This window comes from Cyprinodon variegatus, unplaced genomic scaffold (genome assembly GCF_000732505.1).
Source record: "Cyprinodon variegatus isolate N-32 unplaced genomic scaffold, C_variegatus-1.0 Scaffold261, whole genome shotgun sequence".
Taxonomy (NCBI): domain Eukaryota; kingdom Metazoa; phylum Chordata; class Actinopteri; order Cyprinodontiformes; family Cyprinodontidae; genus Cyprinodon; species Cyprinodon variegatus.
In genome coordinates, this window is record NW_015150714.1 from 759,170 (window position 1) to 781,822 (window position 22,653).

Sequence of the window (22,653 nt, forward strand, 5' to 3'; positions counted from 1 at the left end):
TTTCATGTCTGCATACTTTAAAATATAACTAAATAAAAGCCAATACAGCCTAAAAAATAACCTGTAAAGTGTCACATTTATGAGTGGCAGAGGAAAACTTATCATTCCACAGTATGTGGGTTTATGATCTGGTTGCTACATTCCCCACTTCTTTGAAAGTCTTCCCCTTTCTGAGGAAACTAAATTTCTTTAAGGGTTCCAGCCCACCAAACTGTGCAAGAAAGAAAAAAAAAAAAGGCAAATGATACAGCAACATAAGGTGGGTGCAACACAGTTTTCAACTAACAAATGGTCACGCATACCATGAGTCATGCTAAGCTAAAACTCAGTCATCCAAATATATTGACGCGCTAACGATGACCCAGGCTTTTATATGGCAGCATGTGAGTCTGCTCTCAGCTCAATATGCCCCAGACCTCCAGATAAAAACACACATATACAAAGAAACTGTTATCACTGAGGTTTGGATGTGAACCACAGCTTTACTGCTGTTGGCTAAGTTGCAGGAAGAAGATAAACCTTTGAGTGTAAGATTGAAAAATCACTGCTTTGGCTTTCATTCCCCTACGTTTCAGCATGAGAGCTTTTGTTGAAATTCTATGCTAAATCCATTTAAAAAATGTTCTGGATGTCTAAAAAGTATGCTTGTGAGCCCGAGAGGTTTTTAAAGTTTTGTGATTTCCCAAGGTGACTAATAAAGAAAAAAGGCAGAGGAAGAGAAAGTTCAGAATAAAGCTCGTAAAGTCATGTGATACAAAATACAGATTAGGTACTGATTATTTAAACACAGACAAGGGATTTATGATCTTCTAACCCTATTAAGAAAAAAGAATAGTTATGCAAAGATTAATAAAGCAGGTGACTCTTCTAGAGCCATCTAAATCCCTACAGCAGTGGATGGACTGGGGAATGGATCACAGAGTGACAGTTTGATGAAGGAGGTGAGGCAGGACGGGAAATGACACTCCTCTCTCCACTTCTTTTGGCTCCACCATCCCCCCAGTCCAAAAGTCTCTCATCATTAGTAAGGAGTTGTGCTCTGAGGTATTCCCTCTCAAATTACCTAAAAAGAGACATCCTCTTTTGTTTTGGCCCTTTCTCTTCCTCTGCCTGCCCTGCAGGTTAATTCTTCCTGTCAGATCAAACAGGCAGCAGGCTCACTCAACCCAGTAAATCTCTTCAAAAATCTGTAGAAAAACTTTGCCAAAAAAAAAAAAAAGCTTCACGAAATGAGAGAGGAAGGAAGGTAATCAGTTAATACTAAAGGGAGATTAAGACAAAGAGTTGTGCTGTGCACAAGATATGGACAGCATGGTATGCTGCTTAATGCTAAACTTTAACATGAACCCAAAATGTAGGCCATAGTTTTAGCTCTTTTAGTGCCTGCCCTGTTTATTGTGATGTAAGCTACAAATACCTACCATTCAAAATGGCATTCACAAATCCTCACAGGGACTTACGTGTACCTTGCACTTCTCACACCTAAAGTTGATGGTTTGTAGCTTCGCCGGTTTGACAACATTACTGCACCCTGCCCTGCAAAAGCAGCCAATTGACTTCTCCCATGGACGTTAGCTTTCTCTAACAAAAGCCTCCCTTCTATTAAGAGTTGGAGTTTAGAAAAAATCTGATAATTTAGGAAAGATCTCTCTACATTTTTGCAATTTTATTTTAGGTAGAGACCTTATTACTCCGTTAAAATATCAAAAAGGTTTAATGAAACAATTCTTTTTAAAAGGAAAAATAAAAAGAAAATAAGACAGATGACAATAATCGAGACTAAAATATGAAAGCGGCAGAATTTTGAGAATGCATTGAACTTCTGCAGGTCAGTGAGACCATGATGAACTATGATCAGCAGCTCCTTCTTCTACCAGAAAACAAAACCACCCCTCCCTTCTGCCAGGACAACACCTTCATGTTACACTCTTATAGCATTCAGATTTGTTCATGCATCAAAACCAAACAATTCATTCTAGTTGGCCGGAATTTCATGCAATTCTGCAAAGGAGAGAAGTGAATGAATGTGTAGGGGAAGCAAATTATATGCAGTTTTTCACATGTTTCTGTGTGCCATAAAAACATGTGGCAAACTTTGAAGTCGTCTTATTTTGGCTATTTTTCATAAATGGCTGCTTTAGTTGGGAAGTGCTTTGCAAACAGATTTCTTCCCAACATATTTTCTATCCGCCCTTATTCTCCAACATGAGATGCTAAATTGAATAGTGTTCTGTGATTTTCAGATCTTGGGAAATTATAGTACAATCTCGCTGCTTTAAATTTTCTCTCTCCCCCATGCATTCCTTGGCTCTAACAAAACTGTTTCTGGTTATATTCACGAACTAACCTAACACCCGTGTCGCAAAAATAGAATAGTTGATCATTTGCTTACTCCTGAAGACATTTGGGTTTTTCTGATTTGTTTTTTTTAGGGTAACAAATAACAGGGACTAACTGCATGTATTCTGAACTGTTGTTCACTTAAGTGCTTGTAAAGACAAAAAAAAAAAAGAAAAAGTTATATTTTCCATCTACATAGCTATACTCCACTTCCAAATTTGATAGAGATTTAATGTATGTCAAAATGGGGAAAGTTGATAGTGTAGAAATGTCTCTGTGTAATAAAAGAAAAGAAAAAAGCTAATAAAAGAAAAGTATGATGACTCTAATAAATCATCCATCTGCTGAAAAGACGCATTTTTAAAAATACTCAGTTCTTCACAAATTCCTGCATTTCTAAACAGGGGAAGTAACTGAGTGGATCTTCTATCTCAGGATTTTCATGTTAAGGGTTTATTTAATTATCAAGCTACTGTGTTTGACCCCCCAACCAGGGCCCATGTGATATTTTATCTGGTTGATGTAAAAAAAAAACAAAAAAAAAACGAAAAAACAGAGTCTGTTTCTTTGGCTTACATTTACAGCAGACCTCTAATCAGATTGTTGCACAATGTGTCTTTTAAACAGCAGCACAGAGAGCACTGGAGAGACTCAGCAGAGGCATCTGTGCGTCTGTATGATAATGTACAAGTTGTTTATGATGACTTGTAAACAGTAGAAAACTAGCTAATAAGTCTAACAGTAGACCTGCTTTTGGTCAGCTGCCTCTTCTTTGTTGAGGAACTTATGTCTGCATGTCCTCAGGGTTGCTTGTCATTCTACCTTAAGATGTTCTGATCACATTTCTTTGTATTTTTGGCAAACTTAAAATATTTTTTTCAAATATTTCTGCCATGAGCTGTAATCAATTATTTTAATATGTAAAAGAGGTGACATCCTACTGTGTGGAGGTTTTCTTTTATTAAACAAAGACATAATGATTACTGAGTTAATGTTTTAAATTGACTACACCATCATCCATTAGCAATTAGCACAAACGGTCAGTAAATGTTAATATAACTGAAGTCAATGTGGGTATTGTGCAAACATTTCCAAACCCAGCATCATCCCTCACAGAGGTTGAAAGTTCAGAAGAGAGTACATTTGCTGAAACTCCATTCAGTCTTTTTGTTATCAGAAAGTCCTGCTTCTCTAACTGTATCTGTATCAACACTAGAAACATGCCTAAACACATCTTTCAAATAATTGTTTCCTTTGAAACAGCTTCTTACAAATCTATGCGCATGACTTAATTTTAGCCACATTTACAGTACCCTTTTGAAACCGTGTCGAGAACCGTCCGAGCATGGTAACAGAGCTTACTGTTGAATAAAAATTTAACGCAACTGAACTGGACCGTGCCAGACAACAGAACCGCTCCAAATGTAGTACTAGTTCAACAGTAGGGCTCGGCATGGTTCAGCTGTGGCTCGGTTCTCTGATAACAAAGAGCGCATGCGTAGAGTGCGTCATCGCCTATTAACAGTCAGCCCGCTCATTTCATGGGTTTTCCAATGTGTCCGGCTTTGAAATTCATAGATCTCTTCACCTGTTCACAACACAGACCTCTTAGCATATTAACAATAAATAGCATCAAAAGAGAGTGGTGCAACCTGGGATGATGCTGAGACCAAGGCTCTCATTGAAATTTGGGTAGAGGATGCTATCCAGGCACATAAGTTCCTGAATGTTATGGGCGAGCCATTTTTTTTTTTTTGCGTAATTCCCGCCTTGAAAGCTGTAGTATCACGGACCACCGATAGGAGGCAAGGAACTGTGCAAGTATAATGTGTAAATGGTCGTAAGAACCAAGCATTGTTCGGACTTGTCACAGATCGGTTTCAGAGGGCTAGTGTAAATGGGGCATTTGAGTCCTCTTCAATCAGTAACAGCCTCTACATTAAAGAGTGATGTGAGAGTTTCATAAAATTAAAATTGTTTTGAAGTTGCTTTTTTGTGATGCTTAAGTCATTTGTGACTAAAAATACTAAGAAAACAAGCTTTCGTTGGAGGCTTGTTCTGGTTTTATGACAGTTACAACACTGATTGTACTAGAAGTGGTCATCTAGATAGTCTCTTGTCTCTTGGGATATAACAAGCTGTACTCAGACTAGAGAATATCATACCTTTACCATATGTAGTCCAGAAGTTGTATTAATCTCTGAGACTCAACACCATTTGCCTTTAACGGTGTAGTATTTTACTAGAAATCATATTCCAGCCTAATTTCCCCCCTGAGAAATAATGACTGAAGTAAAGCTTGAGGCCCATACAAACTGACAACAGGTAAGCCTGCACCTGCAGAAAACATGTTTGCTTGACCTTCAGTTTAACAGAGAAAATGTTTAATGGTGATTAAGAGCTGTTGGTTTTATCTTCTCTTTCTACAATGGCAGCCAAGTACATTCCAACAGCTCTGGGAACAGACACGTTGCAGCATTCTCATCACATCTGATGAAACATGATCAGGTTCATGAACCAGCTATGGCGCGTTTTTGTTGGGAATTGGGCTTGGGAGTGGTGACAGAATTAAAAAGAAAGCTCAAACCTAATTACAAACTACGCTAAATCATCAAAAAGTAGTAGTTTTTGCACTCTGAATGCGACAATCCTTTCCTCACTTGCTCTCATTACTTCAGAGGAAGAAAAAAAAACAAAAAAAAAAGCTACTTAGCCAACACAGACTTGGCATTCTTTGATCGAGAACTTTACTTTTATTTGGGTGAATTTTCTTTAACTTCCTCACACGAATTATGCTTCTTTTTTTCTGGTAACAATAGGAATAATAATAATTGGAAGCAGCAAGTAATTTAGTTAGTTTTTAATCTATGCCCAAACTTGAAGAACAAGGAATCTAATATAACCCCCCCCCAAAAAAAAAAAAAACACTGACTATATTGGTTTTATTCCCAGTGCTTATGCACTCAGTAAAACAAAGAGTCCATTTATCAAGAAAACCTCATGAGCCCCTGAAGAGAATAGGGTTGATTTAGAAGCCATATTTTTGGCTTGGGTTTTCATATTCAAGTATTATTTATGAGGTTCTACCTCATATTTTTATAGGTCTCAGATCACAGTGAGAACTGCTTAAATGAAACTGCAAAGTTTGTGTAAGTTGGTGCATCCAACCAGTGGATCTTACCTGCAGTACTCGGTGCCATTGCTAAAGGTCAGACATGTTGCTTCGTTAACACATGGCGCCTTATCATTCACACACTGCAGAGCTGCAAGAGACATGACACAGGTTAGATTAAAAAAGCAACACTAATTTTAACTTGTTGCCAAAGTTAAGGTACAAATATGGATAATACAGTACATTTAATAAAGTTTAGGTGAAGGCACGTTTTCTTGTAAATTACATTACTCAACATTTCTCTCAAGACTTTAAGCATCTTTGCTTTTACCTGTTCTGCAAGTGATATTTCATCGTTCTCAAAGCTTTACAGCGTCAAATGAATAAATTTAATTATTTTCCAGCATACAGATCATTCAGAAGGTCACTGCATTTTATTTTCCACATTTGGTTTCTATTATTATTAATATGGATATTATTCCAAATGTCATAAAGTTAATACATTACCACAAAATTACACACACTCCTTTATGACAATGTGAAACAGCATTTTTAGGTTGGTAATGTATTATATACAGAAAATAAAAAGATCCCATTAATGTAAGTATCTGCAGCCTGTGCTTAAGACTTTGTAGATCCACCTTTGGTAGAAATTATAGCCACAAGTATTTTTTTGATAAATGATAACACCAGCTTAGTACTACTTTCTTTACATAGTCTGGTCTATTGTTTGCAGTACATCTCAAACCTATCGGATTGGATAGGAGATGTGACCATGTGGTTCCTAGTCACCTATCTGAATAAGACCCTCCTCCCCCAATTGGCTCAGTTTAGGAAGAGTCCTTGTGTTCCCAAACATTTTCCACTTATGACTGATGGATGCCACTGATTTAACTTAAAGGCATCTGAATTTCTTTTCTCTCCAGATTTTCCAGATTTCTACCTAAAGTTAACCCTGTCTTAGAGGATGACAGGCACTTCCTTTGACTCCATGCTTGGCGTTTGTGCTTTTGACATGCATTGTTAAATGTGGAACCTTAAATAGACAGGCATGTGCCTAAAGGGCTGTGTATACTCCGGGAGCAGTGTGTCGCAGTTAGCATGTCGCAGGTATGACACAGATATTTTTAATTTATGCCCAATTTTGAAGTGTGGCCTATATCTGCGTTAACTGCAACACACACACAGACAACCTGGTTTCTGAGCATAAAATAGTCTTTAATCATGTCTAAACAACTAAATTTATCAAAGATTGATTCCATTTTAACCTTTTTATATAATCCATAAGAAAAAAACTTTTTTCTAACTCTCAATGCAGCAAAAACAAAATAGTATTGTTTTCTTCTCACAACCTTGTCTCTGGGGTTCTACCCATTTGCTCTCAACAACACCTGGGTGAAACTTTCTTGTGGCAGGTCCAAGAAGAATTGAGCAATTGGTCAGGATTTGGATGGCCGTTGTTTAATAGGAAAAGCAAAGATGATTTTCCCCTATTGTTTTTGGGCCAGACATTTGGATATTATTTCAGGTGTGGAAACCAGTGGAGTAATTTGTTATGTGAAAAAAATGTTAAGGATTCGCTGCAGAGGAAGTTTTGTACAAACATCTTCAGTGCGACATGAAGCGTTTTGCTCTCCCCCTTCTCCTTGTTAATCTGAAATATACCTCCTCAACAATCAAGCTTTTTTTTGCTCTTGCCACCTTGAGAACAGGAACACATTTCTCAGTTCTTGCAGAGTTTGTAAGAAGCTTTAGGATGTAGAAACATCAAGGGTAAATAGTGGAAACAGTGTGCTCCTGAACTTATTTTTAACTGCTTAGTTTTCTATACTTAATTATGTAACAATTGAAAAGTCAAGATTGGGTACTGTGTGTAGAATTCTGAGGAACAAGATTAATTTAAAAACGTGTGAAGTAAGGCTATAACATAAATAAAGTTGAAAAACACGGAGTGCCTTTCTGGATGAACTGTATGCCACAGTTTGTATTTATTGTCTTGACACATAAACACTTTGGGTAAAAATATGCCTACATGGATACACAAAGCTAAAGATAATTAGAAGTTTAATTTGGCTGTGTTTGTTACCCCCTGGAAATCTTTCTAAGGAAATAATGGAATCTCAAAAGCTTGGCTTACTCTTCTTCTTTTGGTTATTTTAGCAGTAATAAGGCAATAGAATCAGTACACTCTTTTCCAGCTTGGCAGAGCCATCCTGATAGAAATAATTTGCCACAAGCAAGCCAGAGGGCTAGGCAGCAGAAAAATTAGCAATGACGAAGACAACAAAGCCCAACTATTCCCTTCCTGTAAAACATTTATTGCCTGACACATCACCCATTGGGTCTTTGTGACTTAAGAGGTCCTCATGCGCACCAAGCCAAGACCTCATGCCAATCAGAAGTAGGGTTTTCACGTTTTATCAAAAAATATGATAATTAAACTAAAAAAACTGCAGTGAATTTTATCCACATGCTGAATAGTATTTTATAGTCCAAGTATTACCAGATTGTCAAAACCTTATTGAAAGAATATGGGGGTGGGTCAGCTGATTTTGAAGAAACTCTGTTTTTGCAAAACAGTCATTGCATTACAGGAAGTGCACTCAGCACTTGTGTTACTTCCTGCACCTACATTAATCTCAATGTCACTCCACTTAAGCAGTTCTTGTGATGACACAATAAGACCAATATTCGTCCTGTCAGGTAGCCAAGCAGTGCCAGAAATTGGGACATGTTTTATTGCAAAGGGCTATTACGTACAAAGCATGTCTGAACTGCTGAAGCCAGAGAACAACTGCAAACTAATGGTTTAGAGTGTGGCAAGCAGACATACCCATTTAGACATGGAGATACACTACATAAACCCTGTGAAATTTATAATCCCAACAGACATCCCAGCTCACCAACACTCACAGACAGACACTCGGTCGACTCTAAATGTACACTCTACTGGATGTCTTCTCTGTAAACAAACATAGCTTGTCTTCCTAGAACTGATGCATAATAAGAGACCACAGAATATGCTGTGCTATTTTAGTACTACTGAATATTGAGTAGATCATGTAAATACATGACATCATTTCTTCATAATTTGGGCAAAAGGAAATAAATCTTATGTAAATCTTAGAACTCCATGTCAGAACATGCAAAGTATTAAAATTATTTAAACATAAAGACAAATACAAAACAATACCACTCTAACAAAACTAAGCCAAAATGCAGAAGTGTTGGGTAAAATTCCTCAGTGATGTTATAATCATATTCCTTTATCTAAATCATGCACAAATCATATATGAATTGAAATGAATAAGAAATGAATAGCCCTCTTCCAGAAGGACCTTCCAAATGGCAAATTTCTCTGATCAGAGAGAGAGGGGATCTGAGGCAGAGCAAGATTATTGCAATTCAAACAGAGGAAGAGTTGGCTGTTTTAGCAGCCAATCTGCGCAGGGCATCACTTTTTCAGCTCACATCTAAGTTGCAATAATCTTTTTTTTTTGGCTGTGAAAGGTCTCAGACTTTGTTCAGCCTTCAGAAGGGACGAGTAGAAATTATATTGCAGCTCAAGTACTGATTGATACCGACATTGACTCGATATATCAGCATAAATCATGCTAACATTTGTCACTAAGTTTATTTTGTTTAAAATGTCAGAAAAGGCTTGATCAAGTGATATTACTCAATTTTTTTTTTAAACAAAACAGGATCAGAGAACAACTCCACACTTATTAATAACCCACGGGTTATATAATCAGAAGTAAAGTGTTTCCATCAGCATGCTAATATCTTTTACCAGGAATTAATAGTCTAGAGAAGAGGTCTTCAACAGGGGATCTGCGACCCCTAAGGGGTCCTCTAATTAAAATGTCTTTAAATAGTCATTAACATGAATTCAACACACTGTAGTAAACAGATAAATGGAGGCAAAAGATTGCAGTCATCAAAGCACGACACACAGGAGCTCTTTCAAGCTGGGCCCCATTTCATTCACAACAACTGTCCCATCAAAGAGGAATCAGAAACAGAAATACTTTAATAATCCCAGGGCAAAATTACTTTCATTAAATTACTCCATATGCAATAGAATGACTATACGACTATACGTTTTATATACACAATTTAATACAATATATGAAATTGCTCCATCTCGCCATCAGGTTGGGGGTCCTTGGCCTAGGAAACGTTGAAGACCCCTGGTCTTCAGTGATAAAAGCATCATCTGATCACATACTTGCCTATAGGTGACTTTAACAAGGCTTAAAAGGCATGATAGCTTTTCTTGTAACAATTACAATGTTCCCAGCTGCATTTAACCTGCCGATTGATGACCCAATCAAAACTAATCAGAAGAAACTTCCTGATAATAGCCAGCTGGAGAACTGAGCAAGCATGGCTTCATCCAGCATATTAGAAAGAAAAAACGTTATCTCTAGGAGGAAAATGCTGCAAGAGCCCAGATTCTACAAGCTGTAACTGACAGAAAGAAAAAGAATTATCGAGAAATATTGTTTAGAAAAACAATGCTTGTGTGAATATTTCTAAGCATTAACTGCCAAGCTTGGATGCGAAAGGCTAAACTCTCTCGTTTTTTCCTTTTAGAGTCATTGCATTCCTAGACAATTTCCAGACAAGCATATAAAACTATGCAAAAAGAACTTTAAGAGCCATCTTTATAGACAGAAGCCCACAATCCTCACTGCACTTTAAAGTTGTACTTGAAAAGATGTGAGGGAACAATGTGGTCATTCAGAAGATCATCATTTTAAGTTATTGCAGCTAAAATTATCCCCAACTTGAAGTCTAGAGTCACAGCAAAAAAGTCTCATCCGGCCGGACTTATGATTAAACCTCTAAAAACCCTCGATTAGAACACTACATGCTGTTTGCTGAATTATCTTTACGACACATTAAGTAGGGCAGCTTTTTAACCATCTAAAATAGAGATAGAGCGATATGGGTGTTTTTCATTTTGAAATCAGTCTAACTGATCCCCAATACGTTATGCAATTTCTTCTTGAGCTCATTTTTAAAGCCCATATTGCCTTCTCCTTCTACCATTTGTGTGACTTTTATAAACTATATTGATAAATGACATCAATGCATGGCTGCTGAATGCACTAATGAAATAGCAAATGCATGAATGTTTCAGACATGCAGCTGCAAGAGAAAAACACAAATATGGGCCAAAAATATCAGCCAGCTGATTTACTGGTCCATCTCAACTTAAAACACTGACACAATGTTCACATATCCAACAAGCAGAAACTAAAGACACTGGCTGGAGCCAATTAACCATCAAACTGAAGACATTTTATTTATTTTTACTATCACTGTATTTAGTCTGGTCTGTGACATAGAATTTACTGCTACTTTTAGTTTTTCAATCACCTTTAAACAAACGTAGCGTTTATTAAACAGGAGCTAACAACAAGAAAAAGCTTTTACTTCCCTCAGCAGGTCTAACAAGCATCCAATCCAACCTGTTGTAATAACAGGCAGTATCATGCCTGTTATTTACCAAATTTGGAACATCCAGTATAAAACCACATCAACACACCCTCAAAAGTCAATTATCTCATCATGAAGAGGTTACAGATTCTCTGACTGAAAGTTTAGAAAATGTTTCCAAAGCAGACCTGTTGGAAATTAAAACAAAGAGGAAGTTAACATCCATTCAGATTTAGGTGCTGCTTCTGAAGACCTGCATTAGCTGTAGCTATCCTCAATCTCTAATATCAACACAGTAATCAAGGAATATTTGCAAGCATTGAGAACCTTGATTGATCCAACTGGCCATGCCAACAATAAACAACAAAACAGAATGCGTGGACTGATTTTAATTATGAATGGCACCCTTTGGCTATAAAGTCTTTATTTCTTTTTGACTTATCTTTAGTAGTCTGGGCTTCAATGTGTGTAGGCATGATCATCATGTGAAGATTAAATGCAAAACAAACTTACTACAAAAGCAAGTTGTAGTGATTACAATTTGATAAGGCAAAGGGCCTTGAAGGAAGTCTACTGAAAGTATCCGTCTTTTAAGATCCCATCAAAGAGCAGTTTACTGCCTTTAATAACCTCCAGATGATAACGTCAATGCACATATAAAGCATCAGGGTGGTCTGCTAAGTGCCATAAAATGTTCTAACAACTATAGAAAGGACATGAACAAAATTAGTAACGTTAACGTGTATTGATTTTACCACAAATGTGAAACCAATCTTTAAGAATTTTCAAGGATATTTTTTTCCCTTTTTGCAGTGATAAGAATCAGCTATATTTCAATTGAATTAAATAATTTAGGTTGAAAATGATTCAAAAAGGATAAGTGCAAAAACTCTGTTTCCTATTTACCAACCTTTGAACTGAATGAGACTTCCTAAAGAACATCTGATTCAATTTTTGGTGGAAGTCTATCAGCATGCAACATCTGAACTTGAAACTATCTGTCAACTCTACCCTGCAGAAACAACATATCTCTGAGACTGAGGCAGATTCCTCGCCATCTAGGTGACATAGTTTCTTCAAACTTTCCATTTCTTAAGTAAAAAATATTTTTGTTCATTTAAATGTCTGTTTGGACTAACTGTGACGCTGTAAAACTGAATCATCTTGAATATTCTAGCAGATACTTAAAGGCTGACTGGTATTTAGAAGAGTTCATAATTTTAAATACGGAACCATAGCTTTGCTTTCACTGAAGGAAAAGTGAGTGTATAGCATGGATTCCTGCCACTATCATGTTTTACTATGGGTATGGTGCTCTTAAGGTAAAACACAGTTCTGTCCTTGTGGAAGCCACACCTTTGGAAGTGTTTTTAACAATGTTCCTTAGCTGTTTGTCACTGTAATCTAATACTTTCTTAAAAATATTTCTTTTTTTTCAAGAGCTGGTAGCACAGCTTATTTTAAATAATTTTTTGTATTACACTTGAATCAACTTAAATTGTAAGTGGTGTAAGACTCCCATCCCTAATAAATGTGGATATTGGAGAAGTATTTGTACCCTACTTCTGACCGATATAGTAGATGCGTCTCCATCAACCTTTTTCCGCACATCTTGAAGTCGCTCATTAAAATGATGGAAACAGTTAAATTCGAAGAAACCTACTACAATTTCACAAAAACGTTTTTACACTCAGTTGAGGTGGTTTTTGACTGCTTTGAAAAAAGCGTAAATGTGCTTAAGAGGAAATGACAACAAATTTTCGAATAAGCTCTGACGTTAAGTAAAAAAAATGGGTAAGTAAAACTTGACCGATTATAAAAATTTTATTTTTAAAAATAACCCATCATGTAGTCACCATGCTGACAGCAGTACATGTATAAAAATTGCATATTTTTACTCTTTTCACCTTCCATTAGTGTCTGAGTTAAAGGTATAGTGGAGGATTTTCGCGAAATTCTGAAAAGACGTAGGGTTGCACTGGAAAAGAACATCCTCCACTGTACCTTTAAGCTGGATGCACGTTGCTTCTGAGTATTCAAAAAAAGTCATTATGAATATAACGCATTGTTTGCTATATCAGACCCATTTAACATGGACAGGCTTGATGTCACATCCGCAAAACAGCGAGTGAACTGCCGACCCGGAGTACATTCAGGGAAAATAGGTTATAGGTTTATAGATGCGTCAGTGCTGAACTACTCTCATCAAAATATGTTTTGCTTGTAATCAAAGGGCTGTTGTAAAGATATTTGTTTGTAAAGACAAAATGTCTCTTTCAATTTTAACAATTAAAACTACAAACATATTATCTCAAAATCTTAGTACTGGAATCAGGACAACCAAGACTTTGCCATAAGTTAGTAGGAATAAAGAAATGTCTGATAAAGAAACATGCTTGTTTCCATCTTCAGTTTAACATTGAGATTATTGTCATGCTTTATTTACCACCAACTATTCACATAATTAGGATAATAGCAGAGGGAGTTCTAGGAAACCACATCGCCCCTGGTTTCTGATGGAGGACATTTCTGGAAGGGCCGAGTTTGAAACTTTATCAGAAAGTAGTATTTAATAAAGAAATAAAACATAAAAGTAGCTTTATGTGGAAAGTGCAAATAACATGTTCTAAAAAGTATAATATAGAGGGAAAATAAAACCTAACAATCCCCCATTTTCATGAGATTTGAGTTCAAAGAAGTAGGAAAAGAAGTTAGTATAGCAAAGCCAAAAGTCAGCTCTTTTGTTAATCCATGTTTATCTAATATAAATAAACCAGGTCCTCGCCCTTAACATTGCAAAACACTTTCCAGTAGTTATGAGACAGACAAGGCACTTATTTAAAAAGCTTTTCTGTATGGATGCATTGTTTATAATAAGACTTGCACCAACGGGACTTTTCTCTTTAAATAAATGTACATAATATAACAAATTAATAAAATAAAATAAATATTTTTTTGTTAAAATGCAAAGGACTATGTGATGAAATTGATCAAGCCATTTGTACATCTTGAATATTTTAGTAGCTCTTGGATAACAAATCAGTGTATTTACACTGTGCTAGTATCAAAAACATGTCACAACCTGTGTGATAAGGTGGCATACCGGCCTATCACAGATACTGGGAGATACAGGTGACGAATGCTTGTGGTATGAATTCTTCAGCACATCTCAAATCACAGCTGAACAGTTACTGTTTTTTGCTGTTTATGGTGTTAGTTTTTAAAGCACTCTATTGAAAAACAATTGTGTTAGTAAAGAGTAAAAAGAAAATAAAGTTAAAAAAAAAAGTTTAGTGTTTCAAGTTTAAAGCTGTAGATTGATGTCTGTGTCTTTTCAGCTGCTCCCTTACTCAGGGGTCCCCAGAACAATTCATTATGACTTGTTCACAGAGATTTTTCTTTTGATGCCCTTCATGACGCAACAGGTAGTCAAACCTAGGTCCCTTGCATTACAGCACTTCACCATGGCAAAGGTGCTAAAAGCTGTAGATCAATATGGGGAAGCAATTATGAAACTAGACAAAAGGCTGTTCTCAAATGGCAGTCCCTGACTACTTGCAGATATCCATACAGAAGAGGGCAGGAAGTTGTTGGCGCTGAGTGAGGAAGTAACCCCATTTCCTGGAATTGCTCCTCAAGCCTCTTCATCTAGCAAGGTAAAAAAAAAACAATGTTGCCTTGGTAATTTGCAATAAAATACTTTTAGCTCAGCATGTAGCAGAGAGAGAGAGTAAAGGAGAAACCTCAAACTAAACGCCTCCCCCCTGAAGGGAGCTTTCCAGGCCCACACAAACGGCAACCAGAGAATCTCAGCCTAAACCTCACGCAGGCTTCAAGTATTCATTTCAGTTCTGCATCAGATTCAGGGTGGTGTCTAACTGTAGAGGTAGATAAGCCAGCCAAATCAGGTAATTCATGTGATTAACTGGGATGTCTGAAGCTAATTCATAAGAATCCCCCCCTCCAAAACTTTAAAGTCTTCTTAAATCCTGATCTACTACGGAATGAATGTGCACAGGAATATCCCTGTCTTCTGTGACTAAATCAATCACACAAGTTCCTGCACAAACACAGTAACACACCACGACAGGCCACATACATAAAGGCAGGTTATTAGTTTTGAAAGATAAAGGGGCGATTTAAATGAGGTATAAAAGAAAACTATTAAGCTCAAATCCATTGTGATCCTGCTAAACACATGGAAAACTAGGGAGAGTTTTAGCAGAATATAAAGTTGGGCTGAGCTGTTTTGAAACACCAGGACACCAGAACATACTGTTGTGCACATGTTACTGTCAGCGTGCGTCAGAGTGTGATTACAGAAAGAGACAAAAAACAAGGTGAGCAGTCCAGAAAAGACAAATGTAGGGAATTTCCCCACCCTTTTCAGATTCAAATTTATCCTCCTTTCAAAGCATTATGTCTAATCATTTCACTTCATTTTAAACCTGCTGGATAAACCTGATGCATATTAAGACAATCGTCTTTATCAGCATGTTTCAAAAAAGCAAATTCTCACACACTAAAGCTGCGTTGTCAACCTGCAATCTTGACCAACACTATATCAGCTAAATATTTTAGCTCATAAACTATAAAGAGACATTCGAGCTGCAAATTCTGATATCTGTTTATTATAAGTATTGAACAAGAATATTTTACTATCCGATTCAAATTAAAATGTGATTCATTTTAATAGAGAAATTATTTTCTAGGCAACCATTTCCAAATACATTAACTTTGATGCCTTGATCCTTTTTCTTTTGTTCATTTTCCTCTGTATTTCTGTTGTTAGTATAGCGAGCAACATTGCAGATTCAACAAATGACTTCAACGGCACCAGATAGGCTTGAATTACATACCCGTCACAAGATATCCCACAGTTTTAAAATATCCACCATGCTCTCATGCTTTAAAGCCCTTTTCATAATTTGACCCTAACTTTTAGTTGCACGAATAAAAAGAAATAATCTGCCATAATATCAGCTTCACAAATTGTAGTCAATATGCCATTGTCCATGTTGTCTTTTGATTTTTTGTATCCATACTAAAAAATTAAGATATTGTTAAAATAATGAAGTACCAATTACCTGAATTCTGCTTTTTCACATAATAAGTTCTGATATCAAGCCATCAACACACCACAATAAACTAGCCGAAATAACAGACCCAAACTAAAGTTAATGTAGCGCACCGAAAGTAAGAACTCTGAGAGAATAAGAAACCTTTAAAACATATGCGAAAGAAGATATTCTAAGTCACATCATTTCAAACAGCCACAATGTGTCAGTCCAATCTGGAGTTCAGTAAATAATGCAGTTATGTGGGCTTGCTCAATAAAAATCTTTGTCTTCCAGGACTCAGGCCAAAGCTTGATGCAGATAAATCACATTTCACACCACGCTTCAGCAAGGGTCAAATGGAAGTAAACCATGGATGGCACAATTGCTGGTCTTTGTCGGCTTGCACAAGGCAGCACATACAAACACCTAAACAGATGCACATACGCACGGTGGTTTGCCTACTGTTCGCACTGGGGTAAAATATGCAGCCATATGTATGCCCACACCCAGCGAGTAGCACCAGGTCGTGTGGCACAACAATGACACCTACGCTCGTTCAAGAAGAAGAACACTGTAGGGCCACTGATCTGTCAAACTGCTCGCATCTGCCTCACTAAGCTGGGATCCACTCTGCTTATATTGGGTAATTCTGACAGCAATAATTTCAGAGCAATTACTTTTCCGAACAGTCTCGAACATCAAAAAAATGCTTTGTTACATTCACCATAGAGGTTATGTTTTCATTGCCGTTAGTTTGTCTGTTTTCAAAATAACTAAAAAAGTTTCAGATTTCTCTGAAATTTTCAGAGAATGTGCGTATTGTGACTGGCAACAAATTATAACATTTTAGTAAGGATCCGGATCACCACCTGGATCTAAGAATTTTTTGAAAGATTTTGTAGATACAGGTATGAACTTAAGGTGTAAGCTGCAATATGTCTGAGAAATTAGCGACTTTGCGAAGTTCTGTGCATTCCAAGTGTGATTCTAGTTTATCAATTCTTCGTAATCTAATCCAGGCATATTTTCTCGATAATATGCACTAGAAAATTATCATATGCAACAACCTAATGCATGAAAAGCATGACAAAAACCACAAAGAAATAATAAATTGAGATAATACAAAGCATAATGTCAATTTATTAAGAAATATGTAAGCAGCAGTGTTTGTACCATGGGAAATTATGTAATGATTTATAGATCATCTTAATTCAGTTAGTAGGACAGGGTTTAGCTCATTGCATTAAATGAAAATACAATTTAGCTCTTCATACATCAACAGCAAAAATAGAGAAATGGAAGGGACTTGAGTTGGGAGTTTCTATATAAATGAACAGGAGGTAAAGACTTGTAAAAACGTCACAAAAAGAATCAGTGTCATTTCCAGTAAATTTTAGTCAGGCATTCCCCATTACCACATAGTGGGTCAAATAAAACATAAGTTATCATCTTTTCACATTGTTCACCCCAAATCACTGACTGCACATAAACTACACATTCATGCTTTATTTTTTGGCAATCTCACTGAAAACATTTGGCTTCACTGCTGCCTCAGCCATGAAGCAAATCAAAACTTCAGGACAACATTGCTAAAAAAAGAAAAGACCACAAATAGATGATGATATAAGTTAAAGTAAAACAAAAGAAAAAAAAAAAGAAAAAACACAAGTACAATTTACTCAGAGTACAGTAGAAATGCAAGGTATCTCTAAAAATACCTATTTTTGTAGGTTCTCCTTTCCTTACATAATTTGTTTTTTTTAAAGTTAATACTGTTTGATTGTAAGAGTCTTTAAAACACATGTCAAAAACTTTAGGTTACTAATCAGATAAATTTTGTTTTAGCTTACTCTCTAAGAGTTGCATGCCATGCATTCATGCATCCATAACCAGCTTACATGGTCATAATGTTAACAACATTTATGGAACAAATGCCCTTTGCAACAAATATAAGTGATGAGTAACATTTGGGTAGCACAGACAACAAAGACAATAATAATGTTGCCTTTCTGAATATTTTACTGTCAAAAACTATATATCTGAACATGCGTAGCATTGAGAGGTAAATCATACAGAAGTTACCAGTATCAAGGAGCGAGGTTATGGTTAAAATAATAAAAAAAACTCTTAGAGATAACATAGAATGTTTTAAGTGCTTTAAATAAGATGTTGGAGAATGTGATCGAGAGGTTTATGTCTGGGTGTACGATGCAGCACCCCAACCTGTTGTTGTGCACAGCCAGTCAATTTGCTGAAAAATAGCTATTTTACATTTTAAGACAAGTATAGCCATTTGATATATCTCAATTGTTAAAACAAAAAATGAAAAAAAAATGACAAAAGAGAGTCATGATGTTGAAATTAAAGGACCGTCAGCCATCACATGTATTAAGGTTACTGATTTTTTAGCTTCTGTTTAGGAAGCTACAAGCACTGTGTGTGTTGAGCACTGGACAACAGATCGGCTACCAAAGCCCATTTAACTAGCAACATAATAAAGCTTGTTATGGTTATGGTTGTGTTATTCCACCAGGAAAACAGCAGCGTAAATGTAAAATAGCATGGAAATTATTTCTAGCTTCTTATCTACAGCTAATGGCCATGTATTAATCTTTTTTAGCACAGATATAAGAGACACTTTAACACAAAAAGCAATGACCTCAATGACAAAAAGAAAGCAGAATCATCACAAATTTTACAACATCAGCAAAAAATAAATGCTGCATTTATTGAGTAACTACTTTAAAACTAAATAGAGGTATCTTCTCTTTCCAATAATCATTAAAGCTGTCTAAATGTAAAAAAAAAAAAAAAGGATCCATGTAAAAATTTTCTGCAGTTAAAAAAAAAAAAGCAGATCCATTAGGGGTTAAAACCTAAAGGAGGCAACTGTTTTAAAATGGAAAGGCATGCTGCAGTGTCTAAAACAATCATTAGCAGGTAAAAGCGCAAAAAACAAAAAAGAAAAGTAAGCCTTTGTGCACCAAGTGGAAATGTGTGTGTGTGTGTTTAAGAGAAAGGAGGAGAGGGAAACAACAGAGAAGGGAGGAATGTCAAACACCAACAGCATTCCAGTGTTTCTCCTTGCACAGCCTGCAGCCCTTTACATTGTGTTTTTCCTCTTTTGTCTGATATCACCATTCATAATTCACCTACAGTGCATGAAAAATACAGCACGAATAAGTGAAGAAGAAAAAAACAACAACCATCACACAAATTTAAGTTAAATGGTTTCAAAAAATTGTGATAATAAATACATTTTACCATTTGGGTACACTGAAACACTGGGTAGTGTATTGCTATTTTCTATCTGCAACCAAACTGTTTTGTTATAATCGCTTTGAGTTTAATTCTTATTGTAATTAGGCACTTTTTCAAATAATGAGGAGATAAATAAAAACAAACATCAGATGCTTTTTATTGAATTGTTACCGGGTTTAAACCATGCATCCTTTAATTGTCCTTGTATAGACCCAATGACTCATTCTTCAGCAAGCCAAGTCCATTTCTACTGGATAGTTTAGAAGAAAAGCAATGAAAACATGTTTCCCATGTATTAAACCTATAAAAGATAACAGACTATAAACCCAGTTATACAAAATCACCAAAAATGCAACATGGTGAAGGGGGAAAATGATGAGCACCTCTGAACAGACATGTAAAATACCCTTTAAAATTGATGAGGTTACAGTCATCAGAAATCTAAATACTGAGAAAGATTAAACTTCACAGATGAGATTTTATCTTCTACATTTTTCTGTTTTTAGACCCAACAAACTGCAAATCTTTACTTTTCCAGCTTGTTATTAAAGGTGACACGAAACACTAAAATATTCAATTCTGATGTCATTTAATATTTAAATGATTACATCAGTTTCTTTTAATCATCACGCCTCTTTTCCATCATCATTTCCCTAACCCTTTCCATATATTTAAGCATTATTATTTCACATCCGTATCTATTTTGATCTAAATATCAAGCTCAGTGAGACTTTATTCTACTGGATATATCTGTTATTTGCAAGCAAAAAATTTATAAATATCACCTGAAATACAGTAGCCTAAATAATTTTGCATCCTTCACTAGCGTGATGTTGCACATATAGATACTGGTTGTATTGACCTCTATGCTTGATCATATAATACAACAGGATTATGTTTTCAAATGGAAATTTAAAGCTGTGAAATAAGAAGTTTATCACCTACAACATGTTCACAATCCAATATGGCTGCCTATCAAACCTTAAAGAAAACAACAACAAAAAAGAAACCTATATTCAAAAGAAAATGTGTGTAGAGAGTTATTATATTCACATATTACCTGATCTCTACACAGCTATTCATAACTGAATGGTTGTATGAAAAAAGAAAAACAGAGAACCTAAACATTTTAATAATAAATCAATCCTAATCAGTAAGAAAACAAAAATCCTTAATCAGAAGGTCAGATTTCAAAGAAAAGCAAAAACTTGAACAGACCAGGAAAGGCCTGATCAGTGCATCTCTAAACTTCACCCTTGCTGTCCCTTTTATCCCACACACTGAGAAAATATGCACTTGACATTTCAACTGGTTCAAAACGTGCCAGGTAGCTGATAGAACAGAAAAGCCCAATGCCTTTGGAAAGTATGCAACATAAAACCCATTTAGTATCCACCTCATCCTTTCTGGCAGTTTTTCTGCTTCATCACAGCAGCCTAATGAAGGTTAAATGTCCATTTTGAATTATTTTCATCTAGATGTAAACATCTGGACAGTGGTGCAACGCTGCTCAGATTAATACCGTAATGTATGGATAAAATAGAACTAATCATATTCCTTTCCAGCGTTTTAAGAGAAAGGCAACCATTTTAAGCAACTGAAACCCAAACTTAACAAAAAAAAGTTGATGTTTTGTTAAACGTATAGGTAAATCTATAGATTTTACGTGACGAAAAAAGTTGCGCCAAAATGGGTCTCGCTTAAATTAGGAGGATTTTAATTTACTAACTTTTTTCGACACAGGTCGCCTAACTATAAAGTCAGAAAGAGGCAAACAGGCGGTGAGCGAGAAAGAGAGATGCTTTGCGTGCCCCATGTCCCACAGATGCCGAGGCAACAAAACGTGTTTAATACCAACTATAAACTACCACCAAAACATGTCTTCGACAGGTAGAAAACTTACCTAGAGATAACGGCGGGAAGAAGACGCCCAGGACAAGAACCGTGCCTAAGAAGAAGCCGGGTATGTTTTCCATATTTTCTGTAAAATCCACATAGGGCAGCCAGCCCAAAAGTTGAGCTGTCTCCCTTCAACGGTTACTTCTCGGTAAAAAATGTCTTACTATGAGGGTTAACGCTAAATCCAAATGGTTAAAAACAACTTAAGCGCCTATTTACATAATACCACTACTTGTCTACATGCGCTCTATTAGCTGTTACTTTAAAAAAGTTTAAAAGATATCGTCCCCAAAAAGAGTTGGCTTCATCCTCGCAGTCGCGGCGCTGAGAAAGTCTCGCACCTCTTTACGCTGAAGTCAACACGCCTCCAAAACTCATATCCTTCCGCTCAAAGTCACAGGATCTATTCTTCGGATTAAAAAAAGATAATTAAAGTATTTACACCCAAGATCTTTATTTGAATAGGGTACCTTTCAAAACGTTTTTAAATACGTGAGATGACTTATGTTTTGCTTGGAATATGTGGTGTAAAGAAAAAAATAAAAGAAAAGAAAAGAAAAAAGAAGTAGTCGTTCTCAGTTTTGTCGTGGCGGAGGAATTTTTTTTTTCTCATTTTTCTACTTCTGGCGGAGTCTGCTATGACTCAAAGTTAACCCGTTCTATGAGTTCTTTTTCCTCTTCTCACCGTAAAATGCGCGTTTCCTTTATTTTCTTTTTACACATACCCCTTTCTCTCTGCTTTTAAGTTACCTTTACTTATCCCAGTTATTATCATAGTACTTAGGGTTGCACCGAGGTGCCAATCACTGCGTTCAGGTAATTTGAGCTGCAAAAAAAAACAACAACCAAAGTTTTACATAGAAAGCAGTGCATTAAAGGGACTACATCTCTTTTGTGCATAAGGGTTTAAAACTGTTTTATTTGTGTTGGTTATATAATATTCCATTTTATCTCAGTAGATTCATATGATTTCTTTGCACAATTTGTGTGGATGATAAAAAACTGATATGAAAAAAAAAGGTTTTTCAAAAGCATCAGCATCTGCATTGAACCCTGCACAATAAATTAGATTAATGTTAAATAAAAATAAAAAAAATCATTGATTATGTGACAAACATCTGGATGATGAACAAACCTGTTTGAATGGATGGTTGAAATAAAAATATCAGCATTAACATGATTCTATATGTGTCAAAATGTTTAAACTGATTGATTGATTGAATTTATTGATCTTACAGCAGAGAAATTAACTCGTTACATCCGCTCAAATAGGGAAAAAGAGAAGAAGAAGGTGCCAAAGGAAGAAAAAGGTGCATGGAGTATATACAGTATATACAGTGCGTCCACATATGACAGATGAAGTGTTTTTTGTTTTTTTTTTCCTTTCTTTTTATAGTATTATACAGGGTTATTGCACCGGGTATTTACATGGGTATTTATATAGATGGATATTTATATATAGCTATTGCACTGGGTATCAAATTTAAAGAAACAGGTTATTGCACATGGTATTAATAAGTAATTGTACATTAT

General features: G+C 36.0%; 1 protein-coding gene across 1 annotated transcript in view; it reads right to left on the minus strand.

Moving 5' to 3' along the window:
• The window catches only part of LOC107089721 (neurogenic locus notch homolog protein 2-like), a 48,162-nt gene extending 26,711 nt beyond the window's left edge, over positions 1 to 21,451 (minus strand). Inside the window, exons 1-2 of the mRNA XM_015382652.1 lie at positions 21,125 to 21,451; positions 5,522 to 5,603 (exon numbers count right to left, since the gene is read on the minus strand). Coding sequence (XP_015238138.1) covers positions 5,522 to 5,603; positions 21,125 to 21,197 — 155 coding nt within the window. The 5' untranslated portion in view covers positions 21,198 to 21,451. The remainder of the gene's footprint in view (positions 1 to 5,521; positions 5,604 to 21,124) is intronic.
• Positions 21,452 to 22,653: the final 1,202 nt, after the last annotated feature.